The sequence below is a fragment of the Carcharodon carcharias genome, chromosome 2 (assembly GCF_017639515.1).
Source record: "Carcharodon carcharias isolate sCarCar2 chromosome 2, sCarCar2.pri, whole genome shotgun sequence".
Classification (NCBI taxonomy): domain Eukaryota; kingdom Metazoa; phylum Chordata; class Chondrichthyes; order Lamniformes; family Lamnidae; genus Carcharodon; species Carcharodon carcharias.
The window spans coordinates 123,390,102-123,416,752 of NC_054468.1; the positions used below are offsets into that span (position 1 = coordinate 123,390,102).

Genomic DNA, 26,651 nt, shown 5'->3' on the forward strand with positions numbered 1-26,651 from the left:
GCCTTGCATGTGTGGTACCTCATCAAACACCTTTTGGAAATTCAAATATATTACATCTACTGGTTCCCCTTTATCTATACTGCTTGTTACCTCCTCAAAGAATTCTAATAAATTTGTTAGGCATGATTTCCCCTTCAAGACGCTATGCTGACTCTCCTTGATTATGTTATGTATTTCTAAATACTCTGCTATTACATCCTTTATAATAGACTCCAACATTTTCCCAGTTACAGATGTTAAACTAACTGGCCTATAGTTACCTGTTTTTTGTTTCCCTCCCTTTTTGAATAAGGATGTTACATTGGCTATTCTCCAATCCTCTGAGACTTTTTCAGAATCTAAGGATTCTTGGAAGATTACTACCAGTGCATCCGCTCTGTAGCTGCTTCCTTTAATATCCTAGGATGCAACCCATCAGGTCCAGGGGACTTATCAGCCTTTAGTGCCATTAGTTTCCCTAGTACTTTTTCTCTAGTGATAGCTGTTGTATTCATTTTCTTCCCCCCTTCCCTGCACTTTTGCTCCATGATTATTTAGTATTTTTAGAATGCTATTAGTGTCTTCTATCATGAAGACTGAAGCAAAGTATTTATTCAACTCCTCTGCCATTTCCTGGTTTCCCATTATTATTTCCCCAGCCTCATTCTCCAAGAGACCTATGTTCACTTTTGCCTCTCTCTTCCTTTTTTATATATTTAAAAAAGCTCTTACTGTCTGTTATTATATTACTTGCTAGTTTACCCTCAAAGTTTATTTTGTCCCTCTTTTTTTTTTTTGGTCATGTTTTGTTGGTTTTTAAAACTTTCCTAATCCTCTGGCTTACCACTAATCTTTGTCACATTGTATGCCTTTTCTTTCAATTTGATACTGTCCTTAACTTCCTCAGGTAGCCATGGTTGGTTTATCCCATTCCTTGAGTCCTTCTCCCTCACTGGGATATATCTCTGTTTAGAGTCACGAACTATTTTCTTAAACGTCTGCCATTGTTCATCAACTGTCTTTTCTGCTAAACTGCTTTCCCAGTCCACTCCGGCCAACTCTGTCCTCATTCCTTTGTAATTACCTTTATTTAAATTTAGCACAGTTGTTTCCGACCCAAGTTTCTCACTCTCAAACTGAATGCTAAATTCTACCATATTATGGTCACTAGTGGGTCCTTTACTCTGAGGTCATTTATTAAACCTGCCTCATTACACATTACCAGATCCAAAATAGCCTGATCCCTGGTTGGATTCACAACATATTGTTCTAGGAAACTGTCCCAAATACACTATGAATTCTTGCTTGTCTCTACCTCTGCCAATTTGATTTTTCTAAACTACATGAAGATTAAAGTCACCCATGATTAATGTACTGCCTTTTTTATATGCCCTCATTATCTCCTAATTTATTTTCTGTCCTATAGTATAGCTACTGTTAGGGGGCCTATAGACTACTCCACCAGTGTCATCTTCCCCTTGTTATTTCTTACCTCCACCCATATGGATTCCAATCCACTGTCCCAGGGATGAGACACAATATCCATCTCAGGTGGACGTTGAAGATCCATTGACACCACTAAAGAACAGGGGAGCTCTCCCTTGTGTCCTGGCCAATATTTATCCCTCAATCACCAAAACAGTAGTAACAGTACAGAAACATTGGAGAGACCAAACGCAGACTGGGTGACCGCTTTGCAGAACACCTTCGTTCTGACCGCAAGCATGACCCAGAACTCTCTGTCGCTTCCCATTTCAACACTCCACTCTGCTCTCATGCCCACATGGCTGTCCTTAGCCTGCTGCATTGCTCCAGTGAAGCTCATCGCAAACTGAAGGAACAGCACCTCATCTTCCGACTAGGCACTTTACAGCCTTCCGGACTGAATATTGAGTTCAACAATTTTAGATCATGAGCCCTCTCCTCCATCCCCACCCCCTTTCCGATCCCCCCCTTTTTTTCCAATAATTTATATAGATTTTTCTTTTCCCACCTATTTCCATTATTTTTAAATGTATTTCCATCCATTGTTTTATCTCTACCTTTTAGCCCATTTCGATTTCTTCACCCCAACCCCACTAGGGCTATCTGTACCTTGCTTGTCCTGCTTTCTACCCTTAATTAGCACATTCCTTAGATAATATCACCCCCTTCAATACCTCTTTATCCTTTTGTCTATGACATCTTTTGGCTATCTCCACCTATCACTGGCCCTCTATCCAGCACTACTTGTCCCACACCTCCCTTAAACCAGCTTATATTTCACCTCTTCTCTATTTTTACTTAGTTCTGTTGAAGAGTCATATGGACTCGAAACGTTAACTGTGTTCCTCTCTGCGGATGCTGCCAGACCTGCTGAGTTTTTCCAGGTATTTTTATTTTTATTTTTGTTTTGGATTTCCAGCATCCGCAGTTTTTTGCTTTTATCTTAGCATATCCTTCTATTCCTTTCTCCCTTATATGCGTTATCTAGCTTCCCCTTGAATGCATCTATGCTATACACCTCAACTACCCATTGTCATAGTGGGTTCTATATTCTAACTGTGCTCTGTGTATAGAAGGCTCTTCTGAATTCCCTATTTGATTTATTAGTGACTATCATTTATTTATGGTCCCTAGTTCTGGCCTCATCCACAAGTGGAAGCATCTTTTTTTACCCTATCAAACTCTTCCATGATCTTAAGGTCCTCTATTAGGTTATCCCCTCAGTCTTCTCGGTACTAGAGAAAAGAACCCCAGCATGTTCAATCTTTCCTTATACCACTTTACCCCACTTGGTTTTGATATCATTCTATTAAATCTTTTTTGCATCTTCTCCAATGCCGCCATATCCAGTTTATAAAATGGAGACCAGAACTGTTCACAGTACTCCAAGGGCAAAATTTTCTGTTCGGTGTGCGGGGAGCAGACTCTGCACGCCGACACATAAAATGACGCGCGGTGATGTCGGGCGTACGTCCCAACGTCACCGTGCATCATTCCGATCTTTCGTTCGGCAGCAAGCACCAGAGTTGGCTGCGCACCCACTGAACTGTCAAAGGCCTGTTAAGGCCATTACTAAACTAATTAACCAGTTCAACAGGGTTGCCTGTCCAACCTTAAAGTTGGCGGGCAGGGGAAGAGCCCAGGTGGCCTTCGCATTTTTCATGAAACCTCATCCAAGTGGGATGAAGTTTCATGAAGGGTTTATTAAATTAATAAATATTTATTAAACATTTGACGCTGTCATATGAAGGGACATGTATAAATGATTTTTAACTTTTTATTTTGAAATTTCAAATTCAAATCTTCCTGAGGCACATTTCTGTCTTCTTTCACACGCATGCGTGAAAGAGCGTAGGCCCTGACTCTCCCTCTCCTCCCCTCACCCCCCCGCCCGCACAGGTAGCACTGCGCTACCAGGTACGCGTCATGGTGGGCGGGCCTTAATTGGCCTGCCGTGTAAAATAGCAGCGCGCAGCCAATCATGGGCGGTGATCGGCTCCGCACCCTTCCACTCCCAACTGGTCCACTCGACGAGGAGAAAATTCTACAAAATTAACATACCATCTCAGCTTTTCAGTTCTAGCCCTCTAGAAATGCTTTGTTTTCTTTATTATCTTTTTATTAATCGCTGTCAATTCTTTATAGAAACATCGAAAAGTTACTGTGCAGAAAGAGGCCTTTCAGCCCACTGTGTCTGCGCTGGCCAAAAAAGAAACTAGCCACTCATTTTTAATCCCACTTTCCAGGACCTGGTCCATAGCCTTGCAAGTTACAACACTTCAGATGCAGATCCAACTACCTTTTAAATGAGTTGAGCATTTTAGCCTCAACCACCAATTTAGGCAGCGAATTCCAGATGCCCACCACCCTCTGGGTGAAAGTTTTTCCTCATGACCCTTTCTAGTCCTTCTACCTATCACCTTAAATCTATGCCCCCTGGTAACTGATCCCTCAGCTAGGGGAAAATGGGTCTTTCCTGTCTCCCCTATCTAGGCCCCTCAATTTTCTACACCTCAATAAGGTCACCTCGCAGCTTCCTCTGTTCTCAGGAAAACAACCCTAGCCTATCCAATCTTCCCTCATAGTTGCAATTTTCCAGCCCTGGCAACATTCGTGTAAATCTCCTCTGTGTACTCTCCATAGCAATTATGTACTTCCTGTAATGTGGTGACCAGAACTGTACACAAAAATTCCAGCTGTGGCCTAACCAGCATTTTATACAATTCCATTGTTACATCCCTGCATTTGTATTCAATAACTCATCCAATAAAGGAAAGCATTCCATATGCTTTCTTTACCACCTTACCCACCTGTCCTACCACCTTCAGGGATCTGTGGACATGCACTCCCTCAACCCCTCTTAATATCCTCCCGTTTATTGAGTATTCCTTTGCTTTGTTTGCCCTCCCTAAATGCATCAACTCACTTTTCTGGATTGAATTCCAATTGCCACTTTTCTGCCCGCTCAACCAAACCATTGATGTCATTCTGGAGACAACAGCTATCCTCTTCACTATCAATGCCACAGCCAATCCTCCTTGTTACTTCCTCAAAAAATTCTAATAAATTAGTAAGACATGATTTTCCACTAACTAAACCAAGCTGACTATCCCTAATCAATCTATACCTTTCTAAGTGACAGTTTATCGTGTCTCTCAGAATTGATTCCAATAATTTACCCAACACCCAAGTCAGACTGACCAGTCTATAATTTTCTGGCTTATCCCTCTCACCTACAACATTCTCAGACCTCCAATCCTCTGGTACCTCACCTGTATCTAGTGAGGATTGGAAAATGATCCTCAGAGCATCTGCTATTTCCTCCATGGCTTCTTTCAACAGCTTGGGATACAATCCATCTAGCCCTGGTGATTTATCCACCTTCAGGGATGCCAGTCCCTCCAGTACTTTCTCTCTCACCATGCTTATTGTATCTAATATTTCACACTCCTCCTTAACTAGAATGTCTGCATCATCCCTCTTCTTAGTGACAACAGAGAACAAAATACTCATTAAGAACCCTGCCCACATTATCAGCATCAATGCACAAGTTACCATTTACATCTCTGATAGGCTCTACCCTTTCCTTAGTTATTCTCTTGGTCTTAATGTACTGGTAAAACATCTTCGAGTTTTCTTTGACTTTACCTGCCAATATTTTTTCCATATCCTCTTTGCTTTCCTAATTTCCTTTTTTACTTCACTCCTGTACTTTCTATATTCCTCTAGCTTTTCTATAGTATTAAGTTTTGACTGTCCTAAGCTCTCTTTTTCTGCTTTACCTTACCCTGTATGCTTCTGGATAACCAGGGTACTCTAGATTTGGCAGTACCACCCTTTTTCTTTGTGGGGACATGTCTACACCGTGCCTGTAGAATCTTGCCTTTGAATGCCTCCCACTGATTTGACACCATTTTTCCTTCTGGTAGCTGTATCCAATCCACATTTGCCAGTTCACCTCTTAGCTTTGTAAAATTATTCTTCCCTCAATTTAGAACTTTTACTCCTGTTCTTTCTTTGTCCTTTCCATAATGATGCTAAATCTAACTATATTATAGTCACTATCTTCAAAATGGTCCCCACTGCTACTTTACCTGCTTGCCCAGCTTAATTTCCTAAGACTAAGTCTAGAATTGCACACCCTCTTGATGAATTTGTTATGTGCTGACTGAATAGTTCTTTTGAATGCAGTTCAAGAATTTTGTGCCCTCTATGCCCTTCACACTGTTCATATCCCAGTTGATATTAGGTTGGTTGAAGTCTCCAACTATTACTGCCCTACTGTTTTTGCATTCAAATTTGCGTACATATTTGCTCTTCTAACTCCCTTCCACTATTTGGGGGTCTGTAGTACACCCCTAGCAATATGGCTGCCCCCCTTTATTCCTTTTATTCGAGCTCAACCCATATGACCTCATTTGATGCTTCATTTAGTATATCAACCTCCTTCACAGTAATTGTTTCTTTAACCAATAATGATACACCCCAACCTTGTTTATCCCCCTCCCTATCCTGTCTGAATACTCTATATCCAGGGCTTGGCCTAAATAGCCAAGTGGTTATGGTACTGGGTTTGTAACCCCAAGATCAAGAGTTCAAATCTCACAATGGCAAATTATGAAACAATGTAACTTCATCTGAATAGGAACAGATGGAAACGTGTTTGTACTCGAAAGAGTTACATCTTAGTCCCTTCTTAGCGCAGTAGGCAGCGTGTCAGTCTCATAATCTGAAGGTCCTGAGTTCATTCCTCAGAGAGGGCAGGGTGCTTTATAGGGCTTGGCCTAAATAGCCAAGTGGTTATGGTACTGGGTTTGTAACCCCAAGATCAAAAGTTCAAATCTCACAATGGCAAACTATGAAACAATGTAACTTCATCTGAATAGGAATAGATGGCAACATGTTTGTACTCGAAAGAGTTACTCTATATCCAGGGCTTGGCCTAAATAGCCAAGTGATTATGGTACTGGGTTTGTAACCCCAAGATCAAGAGTTCAAATCTCACAATGGCAAACTATGAAACAATGTAACTTCATCTGAATAGGAACAGATGGAAATGTGTTTGTACTCAAAAGAGTTACTCTATATCCAGGGATGTTGAGCTGCAATATTGCCTCCCTTTAAGCCAAGTTTCCATTATAGTAATGATATCACACTGCCATGTATTTATCTATGCCCTCAGCCCATTGGCTTTATTTGCTATACTCCTTGCATTTGCATATACACCTTTTAACACTGCCAGATTCCTGTGCTGTGTACTTGATAAACCTGCGCTTCTTCTATCTTTCACCAATTCTCCATCTCCCATTCCCTGCTCTGGACTTGCCCTCAGGTTTCCAGTCCCCTCCCACTCTAGTTAATCACTAGCGAATCTCCCTGCAAGGATATTCATCCCAGTCCTGTTCAGGTGTAGACCGTCCAGCTTAGATAGGTCTCACCTTCCCCAGAACCAGTCCCAACCCCTCAGAAATCTGATGCCCTCCCTCCTACACCAGCTTTCTAGCCACATGGTCAATCATTCCAGTCTCCTATTTCCATATTCACTTGCATGTGGGACTGGGAGTAATCCTGAGATTACTGCTTTAGAGGTCCTCTAAATCTCATACCTAGCTCCCTAAAATCTACTTTCAGGACCTTTTTCTACTCAATTCATTGGTACCAACGTGGACCATGACCTCTGGCTGATAACCCCCCCCACAAAAGAATGTCCTGCAGCCGCTCCATGACACCCTTGATCCTGGCACTAGGGAGGCAACACACCATCCTGGAGTCATGTCTACGGCCACAGAAATGCCTGTCTTTTCCCCTGACTAATGAATCTCCTATTGTTACTGCTCTTCCCCTCTTCTTCCTCCCCTCCTGTACACCAGAGCCACTGTGGTGCCACAAACTTGGCTTTGACTATACTCCTCTGAGGAACCAATGCCCTCACCAGTATCCAAAACTGAAAACCAATGGGCAAGTGGTACCCCAGGGGGCTCCTTCACTACCTGCCTAGTTCTCTTGGACTGCCTGGCAGTCACCCATTCCCTTTCTGCCTCCAGGCTCCTCAGCTGCAGTGTGACCACCTCTCTGAACATTCTATCCACATAGCTCTCAGCCTCGCGGATGCACCACAGTGACTCCAGCTGCCGCTTGAGCTCTGAAACCCAGAGCTCATGCTCTGCAGCTGGTGACACTTCCTGCGCACATGGTCATCTAGGACAGCAGCAGTGTCCAGTTCTTCCCACATATTACAGGACACACATTCCACATGACCAAGCAGTCCTGCCATTGCTTCAATTTATTTCCCTTATGTTAACTTCATTTTACTTTGGTTTAGTTATACAACTTTATTTTACCTGGCCTAGACCTAATTTTACTTCCCCATTGCCTGTGTTTCTTACTGAAACCTAAGTAGCTCCTTCTTTCAAAAAGAATGTGCTTTTCTAATTTTCAGCTACTTGGAGACACTCCCTGACTGCAATTTCTCAGCAACCGATGAATTTATGTTTCTCCTGTGGTGTTATTCTTGGATGTTTTTAAAACTCAGCCCTTTTATGCAGCTTTTCAACTCCTGGTCTCCTGCAGGCAGAGAAAGATAAAGAAAAAGAAAAGGGCTTCTCACTTACCAAACTTCCTTCTCACCAAACTCCCAGTAATTTCACTCTGTACCATAAAAACATAAGAAATAGGAACAGGAGTAGACCATTCGGCCCCTCGAGCCTGCTCCACCATTCAATAAGATCATGGCTGATCTGCTTGTGTTCCAAATTCCACATTCCGATCTACCCCCGATACACTCGGATTCCCTTGCCTAACAAGAATCTATCTACCTCCATCTTAAAAATATTCAATGACTCCCCACCTCCCCCACTTCTGAAGCAGAGAGTTCAGAACTCGCACAACCCTGAGAGAAAAAGAATTCTCCTAATCGCTGTCCTAAAAGGGCGCCCCCTAGTTCTGGATTCACCCACAAGAGGAAACCTCCTGTCAATGTCCTCCTTGTCAAGGCCGTTCCAGGATTTTGTATACTTCAATCAAATCACCCCTCACTCTTCCAAACTCCAGTGGAAACAAGCCCTGTCTGTCCAACCTTTCCTCATAAGACAACCCACTCATTCCAGGTATCAATTTAGTAAACCTCCTCTGAATCACCTCCAATGCACTTACACCCTTCCCTTCCTTTCCCACCCTCTCCCCCCCAGCCCCTCCCCCTCCTTCCTCCCTCCCCTACCCACTCCCCCTCCACCCTCCCCCACTGCCCCCCATCCCTCCCCTATCCCCCTCTCCCTCCCCTTCCCCTAACCACATCCCCCTCCCCATCCCCCTCCCCATCCCCTTCCTCCGCCCCTGCCCTCCCCTCCACCCCACCCCTATCCCCATCCCCCTCCTCCGCCCCTCCCCCTCCCCTCCACCCCACCCCTATGCCCCTCCCCATCCCCTCCTCCCCATTCCGCTCCCCTATCACCTATCCCCCCTCCCCTTATCCCCGTCCCCCTATCCCCCCTCCCACTATCCCCATTCCCCCTAATCCCCCATCCCCCTCATCCTGCATCCCCCTCACCCCCATCCCCCCTCATCCCCATCCTCATCCCCCTCCCACTCATCCCCTTCCCCGCCTCAGCCCTTTGCCCGCCTCAACCCCCTCCCCCTTGTTCCCCCTCACCCTCCCGTCCCTCCATCCCCCTTTCCATCCCCTCCCCCTCCATCCCCCTCCCCACCCCCCTCCCCCTCCCTATCCCCCCATCCCTCACCCCCATCCCCTATCACCCTCCCACATACCCCGCCCCTCCTACCCCACCCCTCCCCTCAGCCCCCTCCCCTCTCCTCCCCTCGTCACCTCCCCCTCAACCCCTCATCCCTCTCCCCATCCCTCTTTCCTTCCCCCTCATCCCCTCAAACCCTCCCACTCCCACTCCCCTCCCCCTCATTCCCCATCCACCTCATCCCCCTCCCCATCCCTCTGCCCCTCATCTCCATCCCCCCAAAACCCCCTCCTATCCCCCCTCTCCCTCATCCCCCCTTCCCCCTCATGCCCCTCCCCCCCCCAGGAATTCCACCCGACATCATCCTGCGTCATTTTAGGCATCGACAAGCAGGGCTCACCGACCGGGAAATTCTGGCCTATGTCTACTCTTATCCACCCTTTCTGTTACCTTTTCTAAGAATTCAGTGACGTCGGCCACTTATGAACTTGACTTCTGAAATCTGAGTGAACTCTTTGTTTTCAATTTCCATATGTTTCTCTATTACATATTTGAATCAGGATTCCATTACCTTTATTACCATTGTTAAGCTAATTGGTCTATAGTTCCATGGACGTTTGAAATGTCCATATGCATCAAGACTTGGACAACATTCAGGCTTGGGCTGATGAGTGGCAAGTAACATTTGTGTCAAGTGCCAGGCAATGACCATCTCCAACCATCTCTCCTTGACATTCAATGGCATGAAACGCCACTATCAACATCCTAGGGGTTACCATTGACCAGAAACTGAACTGAACTAGCCATATTGTTATCCCCAGGCGAGGTTCCCCAAAGCTGTTGATCCAGGTGAGACCCCTCAATTTGTCACCATCTGGAGGGGACATCCCCAAACTGTTATGCTCTGGGTGAGGGGGATAAACTAGTTCCCTGTCTTTATTCAGCACTCCCCCGCCCCCCCCCTTTGTTGGTTACAACAAGATTTAATCTAAAAGGATCTCTTTCACGGGTGCCTTTTTCCCATACCCAGTTGTTCTGGTTTTGAAAGAGCCAATTTGATCAGACTTGAGTTAAAAGAAAGAGTAAGTTTATCAACTACTAAAGGCAAGAAAGGATAAAACATATGTATATATGGTCAAAGGGGTTAAAAGTAAGAATTTAGCTTGAAGTGAATATATATAGTTAAAAATAAGGTATACAGAACAGTCCTTGACTCGTGGGGAGTAGGTGGTTGAGTGTTTCCTGTAGATTCGCGATAGCAGTATAATTAACTCCAGTAGATGAATAGTCGGTTTTGAGGTTCCAGTAATGTTGAATTCAGTAGAGAGGGAGATTGATCGGGATACCTGCAAAATAGTGATTTGCAGAGGTACTGGTGTGTGGCTGTTACTTCTGAGTCAAACTTCCAGCACTTGCTCTCTCTCAGAACACCCACCAACAGACAGACAGCAGAGCAGTTTTTCAGCTCACTTTTAACCCCTTCTTTGTATATTCCAAGTGGGAAGCGAATTCACAAATCTGGGCATTGCTTACAAGATTTCTTGATAAGATGATACTTATCTCCCGCTACTTCCCATTGTCTCTACCAGAGGGAGCAATTAGTTTCTGGATGTCTTTGGAATTACCTTGTCTGATAACAGGGTGGGGTTCCATTAACTCTTAGGGAGTCACCCTGCTGCATTCCAGCCAGTAGCTTGTGTGTACTTTTAAAAGCTCAGGTCTTATTTTTAAAGTACAATATTTCCTGACGTAATTTGGTGTTTTTTCCTTCATTATCATGACAATATAAATACTTTGGCTACAAGATCAGTTCAGAGGCTGGGAATCCCCCAGCAAGTAACTCACCTCCTGACACTCCAAAGCTGCTCTACCATCTACAAGGCACAAGTCAGGAGTGTGATGGAATACTCTCCACTTGCCTGGATGAGTGCAGCTCCCACAAAACTCAAGAAGCTTAACATCATTGTGGGGGACTAAGACCTCACATTGTATATTTTTATAAAATATATATAAATATGTTCATTGCTATTTCTAAAATTTTAAAACTGAACAAAGATCCTTAAAATAGCTGAAACTATGTCTGTCTGTGACACCCTGAAGAAAAGTAGCCACCTAGCAATTTTAGAAAAACTCACCCCGTTATCTCTGAGGAGCCACTAAACTGTGGACTGTACAGCCTAACTTCAAAGACAGCTATACACAGGCCACCTGCATTTAATAATCCAGGCTGGCCAGAAGGAAATGAATCATCTGCTAAAACAAAAGCCCTGCAACCTTCCTTTCAATTCCAAATGGCTGAGGCAATTAACAGTTTTCAAAACCTAGAAGATGGATACACATCCTTTGTCAAAGGCTAGGTGGAGAGAGTAGGAGGTCATCAAGCCTTCTTCAACAGCACCTTCCAAACCTGCAACTTCTACAACCTAGAAGGACAACCTAGCAGACACATGGAAACACCACCACCACCTGCAAGTTCCCCTCCAAACCACACACCATCCTGACTTGGAAATATATCGCCGGTCCCTCACTGTCGCTGGGTCAAAATCCTGCAATTCCATTCATAACAGCACTGTGGGTGTACCTACACCACATGGATTGCAGCAGTTCAAGAAGGCAGCTCACCATCATCTTCAAGGGCAATTAGGGATGGGTACAAATGCTGACCTAGCATATCCTGCAAAAGAATTTTAAAAATTATACTATTTCTTCGCCTGTCCCCTGGCTTTATTTCCTTTTTTAATTAATTTACATAGTGTCTCCATTATCAAACTTATTTTTAATGTGCATGGAAATAATCCATCTGGACCTAGGGTTTTATCCTCTCTACACTTGATTAGTTTCAGTTATTTGATCTATTTCTGTCTTTATATTGTTTTTGATCACTTTGTCTAAAGTCATGTACGTGTTCCCCTGATAAATACCAGGGTAAAAATAATTATTTGACATTTCTGCCATTTTGTTGTCTTTGCCTGTGAGTTTACCTTGTGTACCTCTTGGTGGCTCCTATCGCTATCATGATTTTTCTTTTGCTTTTTATGTGGCTGCTGGTTGCTTTACCATTTCTTTCCCTATTCCTTGATCATTTAATTTAGTAGTTTTCCTTTGCCTTCCTAATTATTTTAACTACTTTTTTCACCTTTTCATATTGCTTTTGACATCTATGTGCTTAGTGTGTTCCTTTTTCTTTAGTTTCAATTTGGCTATTATTTCTTGATTCATCCATAGTGTATCATTACTGGTTAGTTTGCTCTTGTTTTTTAATGGGATATATATTTTCCTGGACTCAATGACTCACCATTTTAAGTGTTTCCTACTGCTGTTCTATTTGTTTGTCAGTAAATGTTTCCAGTTTAATTTTCCCTCATTCCATTCTAATCTGCTTAAAATCAGCTTTTTTCCCAATTTATAACTTTAGGCTTTGTTTTACTTAAGTCCTTCTCAATCTTTACCTTAAAATGTTATTGTGCTGTGATCACTATTACCTATAAGCTCCCTTGCACTTACTTCTCTTATCTGTTCTGGTCCATTTCCCATTTCCCATTTCCACATCCAGCATGTCCCATCCCATTTACATACTGTTAAACAAAGGAGTCCTGCATGCACCGTAAAAGCTCCATTCTCAAAGCACAAGTTCTCATTCATCTTTCCCACCATGGCTTTGCCTCCTTTTCATTTTCACCTCTGTAAAATACCTGAAGAGAAATGCAAGAAGTTTTTTTGTTCTTCTTGTACATCCTGAAACAGCTCTATTCACTTTATTTCTCCTTGTCTGTGGCATCATTGCAGTGCTCTGGAGATAAGGAGACCTAATGTTGCACCTCTAATGTGGTAAGATACTAGACATCTTGAATATATTTTGAGATTGTCAAGGGAGACTTTGAACAAAAAAAAATGCCCATAAACTTTCCTCCTTTAAGCCCCCAGTACTGCACAGATTTGTTTTATTTGTTTAATCCACAAAGGCAGTTTGTCCATCTGTTCGTTTTCAGTCAACAGGAAAGGCACATCTCAAACAAAACATCTCTCTTTTCAGATCAAACTAACCAAGTTCAGGGTGTGGGATGAAGATGCTCCACTTTCTACGCAGCACTTCGTAGCTAGCTGGAGTCTGAAAAGACTCTAGGCCAGGGTCTTAAACCTACAGATTTACTTGTTGTGTCCAATTGATTTGCACAACTTCCACAAACATTCACTCCTTCCACCATTGACACACAGTAGCAGCAGTGTGTACCATCTGCAAGATGCACTGCAGTTCACCAAGGCTTCTTCGACAGCACTGTCCAAACCCACAACCACTACCATCTAGAAGGACAAGGGCAGCAAATAGATGGGAACACCACTACCTGGAAGGTCCCCTCGAAGTCACTCACCATCCTGACTTGGAAATATATTGCCGTTCTTTCACTGTCGCTGGGTCAAGATCATCGAACTCCCTAACAGCACTGTGGGTGTACCTATACCACATGGACTGCAGCAGTTCAAGGCAGCTCACCACCATCTTCTCAAGGGCAGTTAGGGATGGGCAATAAATGGTGGCCCAGCCAACATCCCATAAAATAAATAAAAAAAGAGAATCACTTATCTAAATAAACCTGATGCATGTAGAATTTTTGCATAATGACATTATTTCTTATGTATCATGTCCTGAAACTACAATGTCTTGCAAAATTGCAGCTCATACTTTCATTTAAATTGCTTTACAAAAAGTGAAGCTTTCAGAAGGATGACTGTAAAAGTAGTGAAACTTTGGCAAATGCAGCTTTTTGATATATCTATCTATCTATCCCCTTCCTACCAAATTCAGTCAATTTAAAAGGATCCATTGAAAGAGAGGATGGACAAGCTTAAGCTGGTTTAAAACATAAAGTAAGAGGGTTAGAGCAATTTGACTGCCAAAAAAGCAGTTTACAACCCTGGGCAGTATTAGTAATAGTGCCTTAGAAAGCCGATCAAGATGCTACAGCAAAGATAATGGTGCTGAGAAGAAAACAATCCCTCCATTTTTTCCCAGCCTAATCTGGTTTCAGATGAAGTTTCATTGTCTCTTCTGCCTAGCCAATAAAGCTTATGGTGATGGAGCAGCAGCATTATTGAAGCTTTATTTGGCTGAGGGAAAGCTGATGAAGAGCACAATCACTTCACAATCAAAGAGGAGAAATCACAGCAGCATTTCCTAAGCTTCACTTTACAGAAAGACAGAAGATAACAATAAAAAACAGCATTATTCCTACCAGATCTTTATCATTTGTCAGCAGGCAGCCAATTAAAACAAAGCTTCATATCAGTCAAAATCCAGTTCTTCATTATAGTCACAAATGCTAAGGAAAGGGCATCAACATATACTGCTCAGAGTAAGCAAAAAGGAACAGCACGGTTAAGGTATAGGCATGAAAATGTTTAATTCTTCTAACAGGAACATCAGGATGTTGAAGCTGCTGAACTGTGTGGGATTGATGTTTATGTATCACTCATGTACCAAACCTAGTTGTTTTCAAATAAATTTGAAAGCTATCTATTCTCAGTCTATTAATATTGCTAAATACTGATGCTAGATATGTTTAATTACACTTACACTTGATCATTTAATGTAAATTTCTGAAAATTTGCAGGGCTGTGGTTATCATATACTTATGCCTAGAAATTCCACTGAGTGAACAGAAAACTAGCTGCCCATTATTTTGGCATAGGCTAAAAAAAAAGAGGCATCCAGGACTCTCACCTGAAAGAGTAAATATTCAAATGATGAGTCCAACCCCTGGTTTGAGGCCCTCTGCTGTATGTGCCCTGTTCAGGAAAACCAGGTCCTACGTATGGCCTAAGGCAGTCATTAAAGGGCCAGCCTCCCTGATTCCAACCCCTATTCATGCCTCCCATCCCCTCCAAGGAGGTACACCAGATCCATTTGGATGTGGGGATTAACTCCTGCGATGCTTGAATTTCTAGGCTGTGTTCACAAGCTATAATTTTTTGAGATTTTTGATTTTCCGCCTTTTTTTTTCATGTTTTCTGGTGAAGTTGTTAAAAGCATTCTTTACAGCAGTAAAACCCCTGTCTACTGCTGTTGAATATACAGAAGCATCTAATAAGCCAGCATCTCTTCTTTTGAAGTTTAACCAATGAATGTCATGTTAGCAAAGAATCAACTATTGACAATTTGTTGACTGAGAGAAAATACTTATATTTAATAATTATTATAATGAAACCTATATAGCCTGAAAGATGACAATTCACAATGGGGCATTGCTTTATGTTTTCTAATTTCACAGCTCTTTACAATCAAGATCAATATTTTATTTAAAGACTTCCATATCAAATGAAAATGTTTGCTTGTAGTTATTTCATTACCTTCAATTTATAAACTGTTAAACCACGTGGTCACAGAAAACAGCACATCAGTATGTTTCTGTACTACCTTTGAATTTTCAACTTCTCTATAGTATTAGTTAGGAAGCACACTATCTGTTACTGTGAAGATTTTGATACAGAAGTAGAAATCTCAGCGAGATGGAGTGAAGTTTATTGATCTCACTATTGGCATCCAGTATCTGGTTGATGCTTTAATTTTTTTATACACATTCCATTCATTTGTTAGATTGTAGTAGATAAAACCTCTAACCATTCTTTTTTGACAAAACTCCTAGCCGCTTGAAAGATGAGAACCCAAGGTTAAATGTAGAGTGATGGGCGCCTATTGAATAATCACAAGGGTAACAGACTTTTCAAACCAGTGCTTAATATGTAAACAGAAAGCCTTCAGATGAAAAGCAGCACGTTTTTTGAATGGCGAATTATTCAGACAGCTATATACTTCCATTGATGCAAATAAACACGACTGATTTCAGTGCCATTTTCTGATTCTCCCCTATTCAGTTCTTCTTGCCATAACATGACCAGTGACATAGGGAGTGAACTTGGGTTCAATGCCTATGCGACAGCCTTGACAGATGACCCTTTGGCCTGGACCCAAGCAGGTAAGAGATTTTAACTAATATAAAAATGTACAACAAAAGATTTGTAAACAAACATGTCTCATGCCTGAAGGCTTTGCAAGATGATGTTTGAAAGAAGTGAGAATTTAGAAAATTTGCTATTCTGTAAACTCTTTAAAACTGCTCATAAGGTGATGGTAATAATATTTATCAAAGCATTTATCAGCTTGGAATGTAAACATTTAAAAAATGCACACTAGGCTTTTAATTTCTCTAATTTTATTTTCAAACTAAGTAATATCATTTTACACTCCAATGAATCATATCACTGGTATTTTAATGATAACACCATAATAACCTCTAGGTTTTCAATCTACGCAATTTAAACATTACCTTTAAATGTTAGTATTAGTCTTCATTTTATTAAAACTAGTGTATATTGTTTTTAAATATAGTAACCACTAATTTATGAATGACATTCAATATTCATTATTCTATATATTAAAATAATGAAGTATAAAAGTAAATACAATATCTTGTGTATTTTTAAGGGAATTCTTTTGATGGAGACAGAGACCCACAGGTAACTTTTTTCCTAATTTTGTGCATATGCAAGAAAATAATATAAAAACACAGGCTGAAAATAAATTACAGGTCCATCAGCACCTGATTGAGTAAAACTGGCTCATGTTCATGTGGAAAGGTAAATCTTATCAGTTTACTTACTGAGTACAATTGTCATATTTCCATGGTGATCACGGGCATCAGTTAAACTTAGGGCCACCATTTATCTCAACCTCCTTCATTTAACAGTGCTTTCCAGTTTCTCAGCAATAGATAACAACCATATACAGATCCCAATACAATACATAATTTATTTATCTCATGAACTTGTATTATCCAGTTCTGTCCATTTATTATTAAGTTCTAGTGTGACACACATTTAAACTTTGTCTACTTCATCCACATATCTACACACTCGAAGGGCTGAATAGCCTACTGTTGCTCACATTACTTAATTGTAATCATTTTCTAATGATAATGACTAATAGTCAATAGAATATTTTATTTCCAGAGTTAAATGTTTGCTTTTTGCAGATTTTGGCCAGATATATGGTTACCAATATGTATTTGTTTGGAAGAAATCTGTCTAAAATTAATTTCTAATTTCATTTTAGCTCTATGATGTTTACATTTGAAATCCATTTTATAGAAAAATGGCAAGATGCTGATGAACTTGTACTGATACTGTTGAACTAATGGATTGTGTCAAAAAAGTAATGTTTTAAACCTCCTTCAGAAACAAAAAGTGCATGGTATGTCACTTTCACGTTAATGCAAAGCTGTTTTGGGTGTGCACTGACAACAGTGGCATTGTAACTCAATTCATTCCTGATCTGACTCCCAGGCACACTGAACCCAAGAACGTATAGGATACCACTCCCACCCCCCTGCGCTCCTCCCATAGGTCATCTTACACCAGTTAAAAGATCCCACTGACTGCAGTATAACTCTAGGTTAATGTGAAACCATGTTTTAAAAATGGTGCTAACATTGTAAACAAGTGGCCACTCCTAATATTGAAAATTAGCCATGGGGGCAGGGGGTGCGGGAGGGAATGGAGCTCTTCATGTGTCTAAGTTTACAAATGCACCATTCCAGCACTAAGTATAATTCTGTTCTTCCAAACATGCATTGCATTACACACATGCTAGTTAAGATAGCCTAAATATCTTAGTTAAGCACACACATTTGAATCCATACATCCATCTTTATTAAATTCAATGCAAGTGAGCAGTGTGAATTATTCAGGCACTTACTCAATTAACATATAAATGTTAATAAGAACATAGCAATTACTGAGGTGCCTGAATTATTAAATAATAATTGCTAATTTATTAGTTACTTTACAGTTTGTGCTTATTAAAAATGTTCTTCCTCTGCAGGAACTTGAAAACAGCAGCACACTGAAAGTGGTACACTTTGGTCTAGTGTGAATGGAGTTTTTATATTGATATAGAGAATTTAGTAGTGACTTTAAATAAAAGTGGTCTCTAAATGGCATGGTAGACAAAGTAAATGTGATGATTTTTAATTACTGTTGTCCTCATCTATTTAAAGGCATCCTGCTTTTTCCATTGTTCAGTCAGTATCATATAAAACACGAACTGCAAAAAAGGTTGCCACGGTTTCAAAAGAATGAGATGACATTTTAATCTAATCATTCCATTACTTCTCTCCTGCAAAGATATTTTGGTGGTACATAAGCTTATTCTATACACTTCTTGAAATAGTGGATATTCCTTATATAATCTTGAATAAGTGAGGTGGGGAAATACATTGTCTATTATTTCGTTATGTTGCTGAAGTTGAATTACTTCCAATTTTGTTCAGTAACTTCTCCCTATAGCCACAAAAATATTAATAATCTGCAATATTTAGTTCCACATAAACAAATAGTAAACACCTAGTTTTAGTATCTAGTTGTTTGTGATATAAACAAAGCTCATAATGGACAGAATTTAATTCATTGTGACTTCCAATGTGAAGGAATTTGTATCTCATTATGGACAAATAAATGGATATAATCTTAACATTTTGTTTTAGATATTTTATTTCTGCAGTGTATTTAGAAACCAGGATGTACATAGGAATACCACTGTTAGTTTGCTTTTCAATTTAAATTCAGGTTATATTGAAAAAAACAACCTTTTCTCTACTGTAGCAAAATTCTTATTGCATTTTGAGAATAAACAGTTTGTAGCAGTACCTTGACCTTATACACAAAACACACATTTTATCTGAGAGAACTGCTTTTGTCCATTTCACTCATGGCTTCTGTCGAAACTGATGATGGCCTGTATGAGGGATTAATCTAGCATCAATCAGTAGTGTATAATCCTTCATGCATAGCATTTTTTCTTGCTTTGTACGTTAAGAGGATTTGAGTTTAGAATGCATAAATTGATGCTAAAAATCTACATAAGATCAAGATTACTTCATCTCAAAATTTTTACGTTCACTTAGACCCTCCTATTACGAATTTCTAAACAACAGAAAATATTTAATAAATTTATCATAATGCACAAGAGGGACTCCAGCAAGCATCCTCACTATGGGATTCAGCTATTTTGGAAGCGCTGACTTTTAGTATTCCAGTGCATGTGATGTTATCAAACTTGTTTAATGTTTTAATTATGGTCACTATACCATAGTATGACATCTCAAGTCTTCATACGGAAGTGTGGTTAAAATGTCTTGTAAGGATTTGAATGTACTGCACTATAAAGTGTGAAATATTAAAATATAGCACGTATAATGGAACTGCTACATAATAAATAACATGTTAAGAAAACATTGCAAATGCAAGAAATCCAAAATACAGAACATGCATAATGTTAGTCAGCATCTGTAGAGAGAAGAACTAAGTTGTAATGTTTTGCACGTAACTCATCATGGGTTCTAATGGCTGAAAGATGAACATCTACATAAATGTACACAATTTTCAGAAGGAACCTTTGGCTATTGTTCAGGTGTAGGGATCCCAACCACTGTGAAGGGAAATAAGGAACAGAGCCCTAAACCAATTTTCCCCTTCCCTAGTCCAGGGATTCGGAGATAATTGTACTAACCCACTGTCATCCTGGCTTAAGATGTGCTAAATCCATACAGAACAGGGATCAAACCCTTAACTTTTTTGACCTGTATAACATAATAGAATTTACCAACAGAGCCAGCATTGACACAAATGTGTCAGCTCATGGGATTGTCTGAAGGAAACTCAAACCAATAAAATTCAGCTGTGGAGGTGGGAATGCTACCGGTGAGACATAGTTTACTGCACAGACATACTGTTAAAACTGCACAGCTTGCCCTTAGTACAGGGAAGGCTCAGGTTAGGACCATTACCCATTAGGTTGGCAAGCAGGGGCATCAGGGACCACCACTACTTATGACAGGTCCACCCTCTCCAGATTCCACATCAACAGGGGCCTGGCCTCAGATGAGATTGTGGCCTGAGAGCATCCTGAGCTTCCACCGCCAAGTGTATCACCTTGGAGCCACATACACTCTGAAGACATCTCACATGTAAAGATACTAGTTCAAGTCAAAATGGTGATGTACCACTTTGTTACAAGGATGGTGTTGAGGAATAAAGAGTAAGGCTTTCTAGACTCTGCTTAAAAACATATGCGTTTGGACCATTTGATTAGCACTATTTCCAGTATTAACTTTTACTATCAACTACCAAGATGTTTCTGGGACTTTAAAGGTGAAGTATAGCTAATGATTGCACGCAGTCTTGATGGAAACCACTGCATGAAAAAGTAAAAACAATCTTTGTTACACTGAAGCTCTTTGTGCCCAGAATATCAAAATGCATCTGGGAGAAAAAACTGTTACCTTCTGTTGCCGCAAAGGCCACTTCATCCATAACAGCCACCTTCCCACTGAACTACAGGGCAGAGAATGGCAAGTTTTTTGCAGGATAGGATCCTGGCAGCAGAATTCTGAATAAGCTGGCATTTTTATTCTTCTGTGGGAAGTGGGCATTGTAGGCAAGGCCAGCATTTGTTGCCCATCCCTAATTGCTGTTGAACTGAGCAGCTTACTTAGGCCATTTCAGAGGGCTTTTAAGAGCCAACCACATCACTGTGGATCTGGAGTTACATGTAGGCTAGACCACGTAAAGATAGCAGATTTCCTTCCCTTAAATAGGGACATTGGTGAACCAGGTGGGTTTTTACAACAATTAATGATAGCTTCATGGTCACCATTATTGAGACTAGCTTTATATTCCACATTTATTAATCGAACTTAAATTCCACCAGCTGCTATGGTGAGATTTGAACCCATGTCCCCAGAGAATTAGCCTGGGCCTCTGGATTATCAGTCCAGTGGCATTACCACTATGGTTCTGTGTCCCCCACATGGGTAGTGGAGAATGAAAGACCAGCAATTGGAGTAGAGGCAGGAGGTGATAAATAAATGGAGATTTTAGAGGCAGATGAAATAACGGGGAGGTGATGGGCATGTGAAAGTAGGCAGTCTGTGTAATAAAGATGTTATTGGATTCAAAACCCAACTTGGGATGGAACAGGTTGCACAGTGGTATTGTCACTGACTAGTAAAGTCACCAGAGTAATGCTGTGGGAATCTGGGTTCAAATCCTACTAAGATGGATGGTGAAATTTAAATAAAAAATTGGAATTAAAAATCTGATGATCATGAAACTATTGCCAATTGTTGTAAAACCCCATCTGGTTCACTAATGTCCTTTGGGGAAGGAAATCTGCTGTCCTTACCTGGTCTGGCCTACATGTGATTCCAGACCCACAGCAATGTGGTTGACTCAAATGCCCTTTGAACAAGGGATTAGGGATGGGCAATAAATGTTGGCCTAGCCAACAATACCCACATCCCATGAAAAAATAAAAGATTATGAACAGTCTGATTCGGCCAAGAAGGAGTGGGTAGGGGATTCAATGGCGACAAGATTTTGATGCTTCAGACCTCCCACAGTTTTGCTTGAGGAAATTGAGACTCAATCAAGGTTGGTGCATTGTGTGATACTTTGATCATTGACAAGATAAGCAAAGATAAGATCAGGAACCGTCAGAGATTATTCAGGACTGAGGTAACATCACAGAAAACCAGAAAATATTTGTACAGCAGCTGAGATCTGTAGTTATAGCTGAAAATTTTTCAAGGGAGAAAGAGAATACAGTGCTGTCAAAACAGAGGTACCAAAATTAAGAAATCAAGTGTTTTCTTTAAAAGAAAGTTGCATCAGTAAAATCAAAGAAGTGGTTTGGATTTTTCATTCTTTGCAGCTTTTTTTCCTTCTGGGTAAACAATTTGGGAAGAAGTCAGTTTGACTGTGCCAGTTGTAATCAGTGTCAAAAGTACGTTCCCTGGATGCTGATGTCATCAATTATAAGTGCAGTTTTTTAAAATATGCAGTGGTTAAATCATGTGTCAAACCTTTGAGAGAACACATCTTAGGAGGAAAAAAAACTAAAGACCTATATCAATTAACCTGAAAGCTTATCATGGTAAGTACAAACTCTTGATGGCAGTGAAGTACAGAACACAGGAAGATACTGAAGGGAACAATAAAAAAATGCATCAAGTTCAAACTGTGGTAGGACTCGAGGAATGTGGTTGTCAAGTGATTGTTGGCTACAGTCAAAGAAACAGAAACCTGAGCTATTGTGTGCACTGAATATAATGATTTGTCAGGGGCTGTTGGTAATTTACCTGAAGAATTATAAGTGTCAGATGGTTAGCCAGTAGTAGTTGAATCTTGCCCTCAAAAGTAAACTTCAAACAGAATTAAATCACATGGAATCACTTGGCATGGTTACAAGAGTTGATGAATCACTAAATAGGTTAACTTTTCAAACCAAACTGATAAATACTCATGTTTCTTGATCCATATAATCTGAACAAAGCAGTACAGAAGGCAACAACACGAAAACGAAATAATGCAGGTGCTGGAATTCTGAAATAAAATATAAAATACTGGAAATGCTCAGCAGATTAGGCAGCATTTGTAGTGAGAGAAACAGAGTTAACATTCATCAGATGACCTTTCATCAGAACTGTGAAAAGTTAAAAACTTATGTTTTAAGCAAATGAAAGTGGGGAGGGTAGAACAACAACAAAAGGGAAGGTCTGCTATAGGGTGGGGAAACAGGAGATACCAGGTGACAAAAAGGTTGGTATAGAGCCAAAGGGAGTGGCAATGGGACAAGAAACAAAAAAGTGTATCTACAGGAGATGTGGATAGTGGATAATTGAACAGCAATGAGTAAAATGAGAGGAAAACCAAACAATATATTGAAAGTAAATTGCAGTGGTCAACACACTAAAAATTTCAAGATTGTTGATGAATGATTGGCACATGATATACACTCCTGGAAAATGAATACACAGTTGATATTATTGGAGTCCAAATAAGGATTGTCAGAATTCTAGTCACAGTGAAGCATGCGCACTGCTTCATACCAGGAGTCTGAAGAGAAACTTGGACAGGTAAGATAGTAGATTCCTACAAGAAACTATATCCAAGAGATTATAGAAAATTAACACCTACAAATAAACAAGGATTAATGAAATTAGAGAATTCTAACAGATAAAGGGTCCCGAGTTGAAAGACAGAAGGGTCATATTTCCTTGAAGTCTATGTAAAGGGGTGACAGAAAATTGTGGGGAACATTTTCATATTGAGACAGGGAGACCAAACCTGAATATAACATATGTAATAATATGCTATAGCTGTTGACAATGCAGGAGGAGGAGAAACCCATTCTATTTGTATTCAGGTCCCTTTAAATAAAAAAAGGATTGCTTGATAGTTGTGCACAATTATTTTTATGAATCAGAATCTATGTTTAGACAATTTCTAATAGTAAATTGGATTTAAAAGCTTGAAATGACCATGCAACATTAAGCTCAATATTAACAAAAGCAAAATACTGATGTTGGAAACCTGAAATAAAAACAAAAAATGCTGTTAAAACTCAGGTCTGACAGCATCTGTAGAAAGAAAAACAGAGTTCATGTTTCAGGTCTGTATGACCCTTCTTCGGAGCTAAAGAAGTAAAAATGTGATTAAATTTATGCTGTTTAAGGGGGTGGAGCAGTGAAGCTGGAAAGGCGGCCAGTGATAGGTGGGGGCTAGGGAGAGATTGACAAAAATGATGGACAGAAAGACAAAAGGAGTGTTAGTGATGGTGGTGAAGACTAAAGGAGATGCTGATTGTGGCATAAATGTAAGAAAGCAGAATGTGTTAATGGCAGAACAAGGGTAAGCACTCTGTGAAAGAACACCATGGAACACGTAAGATAGCCCTTTTGGGATGGGGTTGGGGGCAGTGGTTGGGGAAAAGGGGATTACAAAAGGGATGAAACAATGAATCAATTAAAAATACATTTTTAAAAAGGGGATTAACAAAGGAGTGAAGATAGAGGAGAGTTCCTGGTCTGAAGTTGTTGAACTCAATATTAACATGTCACCATTAGACATATATCAAATTTGTAAAATGTTAAATTTTTCAATCCTAATTTATGTTTATAAAGAGTTTTGCAGATCATTATCTTTCTCAGCATTGGTGTTACCCATCTAATCATAACCAGATTGTCTCCAGAAATGGTATCTCAAATTAGTTTCCTAAGGTCCCTCCATTCATGTTTCTCTTGCTGACATTACAAAAATGGGATGTACTTTCAGATGTATGTTATCGACACCCAGCTCGGTTTTGTACAATCTCCATGGGCCGAATGGCCTCTTTCTGTGCTGTGAACATCTGAGCCTCTAAACTCTGAACTGTTTGTGCTATCAGACTCCTTGTCCAACATCCAATGAACCGTAATCTCCTCCAGCTAAACATTGGGAAGACTGAAGCCGTTTGGCTCCCACCACAAACTTCCTGCTGTCAGCACAAATCCAATTCCACTGGCCCACTTTAAGATAGAGGGCAGAATTTTCCAGTCGGCATGCAGGGGTGGGCCCAACATACCAACAGGTATAATGACATGCGTCCCAACGTCATTGCAATGTTCCGTTCAGCGGGCCCACGCCAGAGTCGGCTGCACACCTGCCGAAATGCAAGTAGCCTAAGGCCGTTAAGAAATTAACAGAACCGCTTGTTAACGCTGCCCTTCCAACCTCAAGGTTGGTGGGCAAACGAAAAGCCAAGCAGCCTTCGTGTTTTTCAGGAAAACTCCTGAAGCTTTTATAAAATAAATTTTCATAAATATAAGAACATGTCTCCACCTGTGACAGTCACATGAGGGGACCTGTTTAAATACATTTTTAAATAATTTCTTTAATTATTTTAATATACATTCAATTGCCAAGGCAGCTCCGTGCCTCAGGGCGACTGCTGCGCACATGCGTGAAAGAGCACTGGCTCCGACTCTCCCTCCTCCTCCTCCTCTTCCCCCCCCCCTCCCAGGTAGTGCTGAGCAGGCCTTAATTGCACCCCCCCCCCCCACGTAAAATGACGGCAATCGGCTCTGCACCCACCCCCACGCTCAGCCTATTCAAGCCGAAGCTGAATTTTTGATCACATAACTTCATCATAAAGATGGTCTACTTCCACTTCTAACATTACTCATCGCAACCCTTAAACATTGCATCGATGTCTTTGTCACCTCCAGACTTGACTAGTGTCATGCACCACATCCTGCCATCGTCCACCATCCATAAACTTCAGTTCATTTAAAAATGCATCTTGCATTGAGCTCCTCACATCTAATGGTGATCAAACGATTAATTTAGTGGGAATGGCCCTTGCCACGTTAGGACAGAATGGAAATTTAAGAACTCTGCTTCTAGTATCTCAGTTCACATGGTTAAAAATAATTGCAAGTATCATTAGGAAGACTAATGACAGGAGCAAGATCCACAGATGGGTTGAAACGATTATTGAAGGTCACCATTGAAACATGAAGCCTTTCCAAATATAGTGTTTGGTGGATCATCCCATATTCTCCAATCTAACATGAAGCATTAAGGGCAAGGTTACCTATTATGAAAATGTGGTCAACACCAGGAGCATCAACCAGAAATAGCAGAGATTTTTCATCATGAACAATTAGGTCACATTTCTACACTTGATACCTGGTAATTTTTTATAAAATGAGGGCAGAGCCAAAACTAAACGTTCTGGCAAATTGCAGCTGGGTATTATTGTGAAACAGGCTATTGGTCAGCTGAATATTTATAACTTATCACCTAGCAGTAACTCAAAATACCACAGCATAAGTAGGAATATGACCTGCAGAATCCAAGTCTGTTACAGACACGCATGTGTTGCTAATACACAGCCCAGGTCTCACTGCAGTTCTAAAGGGTGATGATGACATCTGCTCGGTTGTGCACTCTGACTTTCCTTTATTTGCAGAGGGTTTGGTTGTCAAACACTCAAATGCTGCAGTTTATAGAAGGTTGTGGTGGTGTAGCTGGATCTCCATCAATGGTGGCCTGTTGGGAGAGGTGGTTGCCGAGGTACTGGAAGTGCTCAACATTTTTCAGAATCTCTCCAACATATGGGAGGTGGAATATTTGGCTGACTAGGTGTGGATTGACTATTGCCAACACTGGAATCATGGACAAAAGAGCTCAACTAAAGGGCTGAGGTGAGAGTGACTACTCTTAACACCAAGGCAGCATTTGACCAAATGTGGTGGTATCAAGGAGCCCTAGCACAACTGGAGTCAATGGGAATCAGGGGAAAATTCACCACTGGTTGGAGTCATACCTAGCACAAAGGAAGATGGTTGTGGTTGTTGGAGCTGAGATGATTGACCTCCAGGACATCACTGCAGGAGTTCCTCAGGGTAGTGTCCTCAGCCCAACCATCTTCAGCTGCTTCATCAATGACCTTCCTTCAACATAATGTCAGAAGTGGGGATGTTCACTGATGATTGCACAATGTACAGCACCATTCACGGCTCCTCAGATACTAAAGCTGTCTGTGTATTTATGCAGCAAGACCTAACATTCAGGCTTGGACTGATAAATGGTAAGTAACATTCACATCAAGTGCCAGACAATGAC

General features: G+C 40.8%; 1 protein-coding gene and 1 non-coding gene across 4 annotated transcripts in view; both read left to right on the forward strand.

The window, feature by feature from the left end:
- LOC121275378 (WD repeat containing planar cell polarity effector) overlaps positions 1 to 18,675 on the forward strand; it is a 163,046-nt gene extending 144,371 nt beyond the window's left edge. For all 3 annotated transcript variants that reach the window (XR_005942401.1, XM_041182911.1, XM_041182912.1), the window contains 3 exons: positions 16,023 to 16,123; positions 16,633 to 16,664; positions 18,028 to 18,675. Coding sequence is in view for 2 of the 3 variants with exons in the window: in XM_041182911.1 (XP_041038845.1) it covers positions 16,023 to 16,123; positions 16,633 to 16,664; positions 18,028 to 18,078 (184 nt within the window). In the remaining variant the exon portion in view is untranslated. The remainder of the gene's footprint in view (positions 1 to 16,022; positions 16,124 to 16,632; positions 16,665 to 18,027) is intronic.
- On the forward strand, positions 6,155 to 6,227 carry trnam-cau. The gene has a single exon. It is a non-coding gene; the product is annotated as a tRNA-Met (tRNA).
- Positions 18,676 to 26,651: the final 7,976 nt, after the last annotated feature.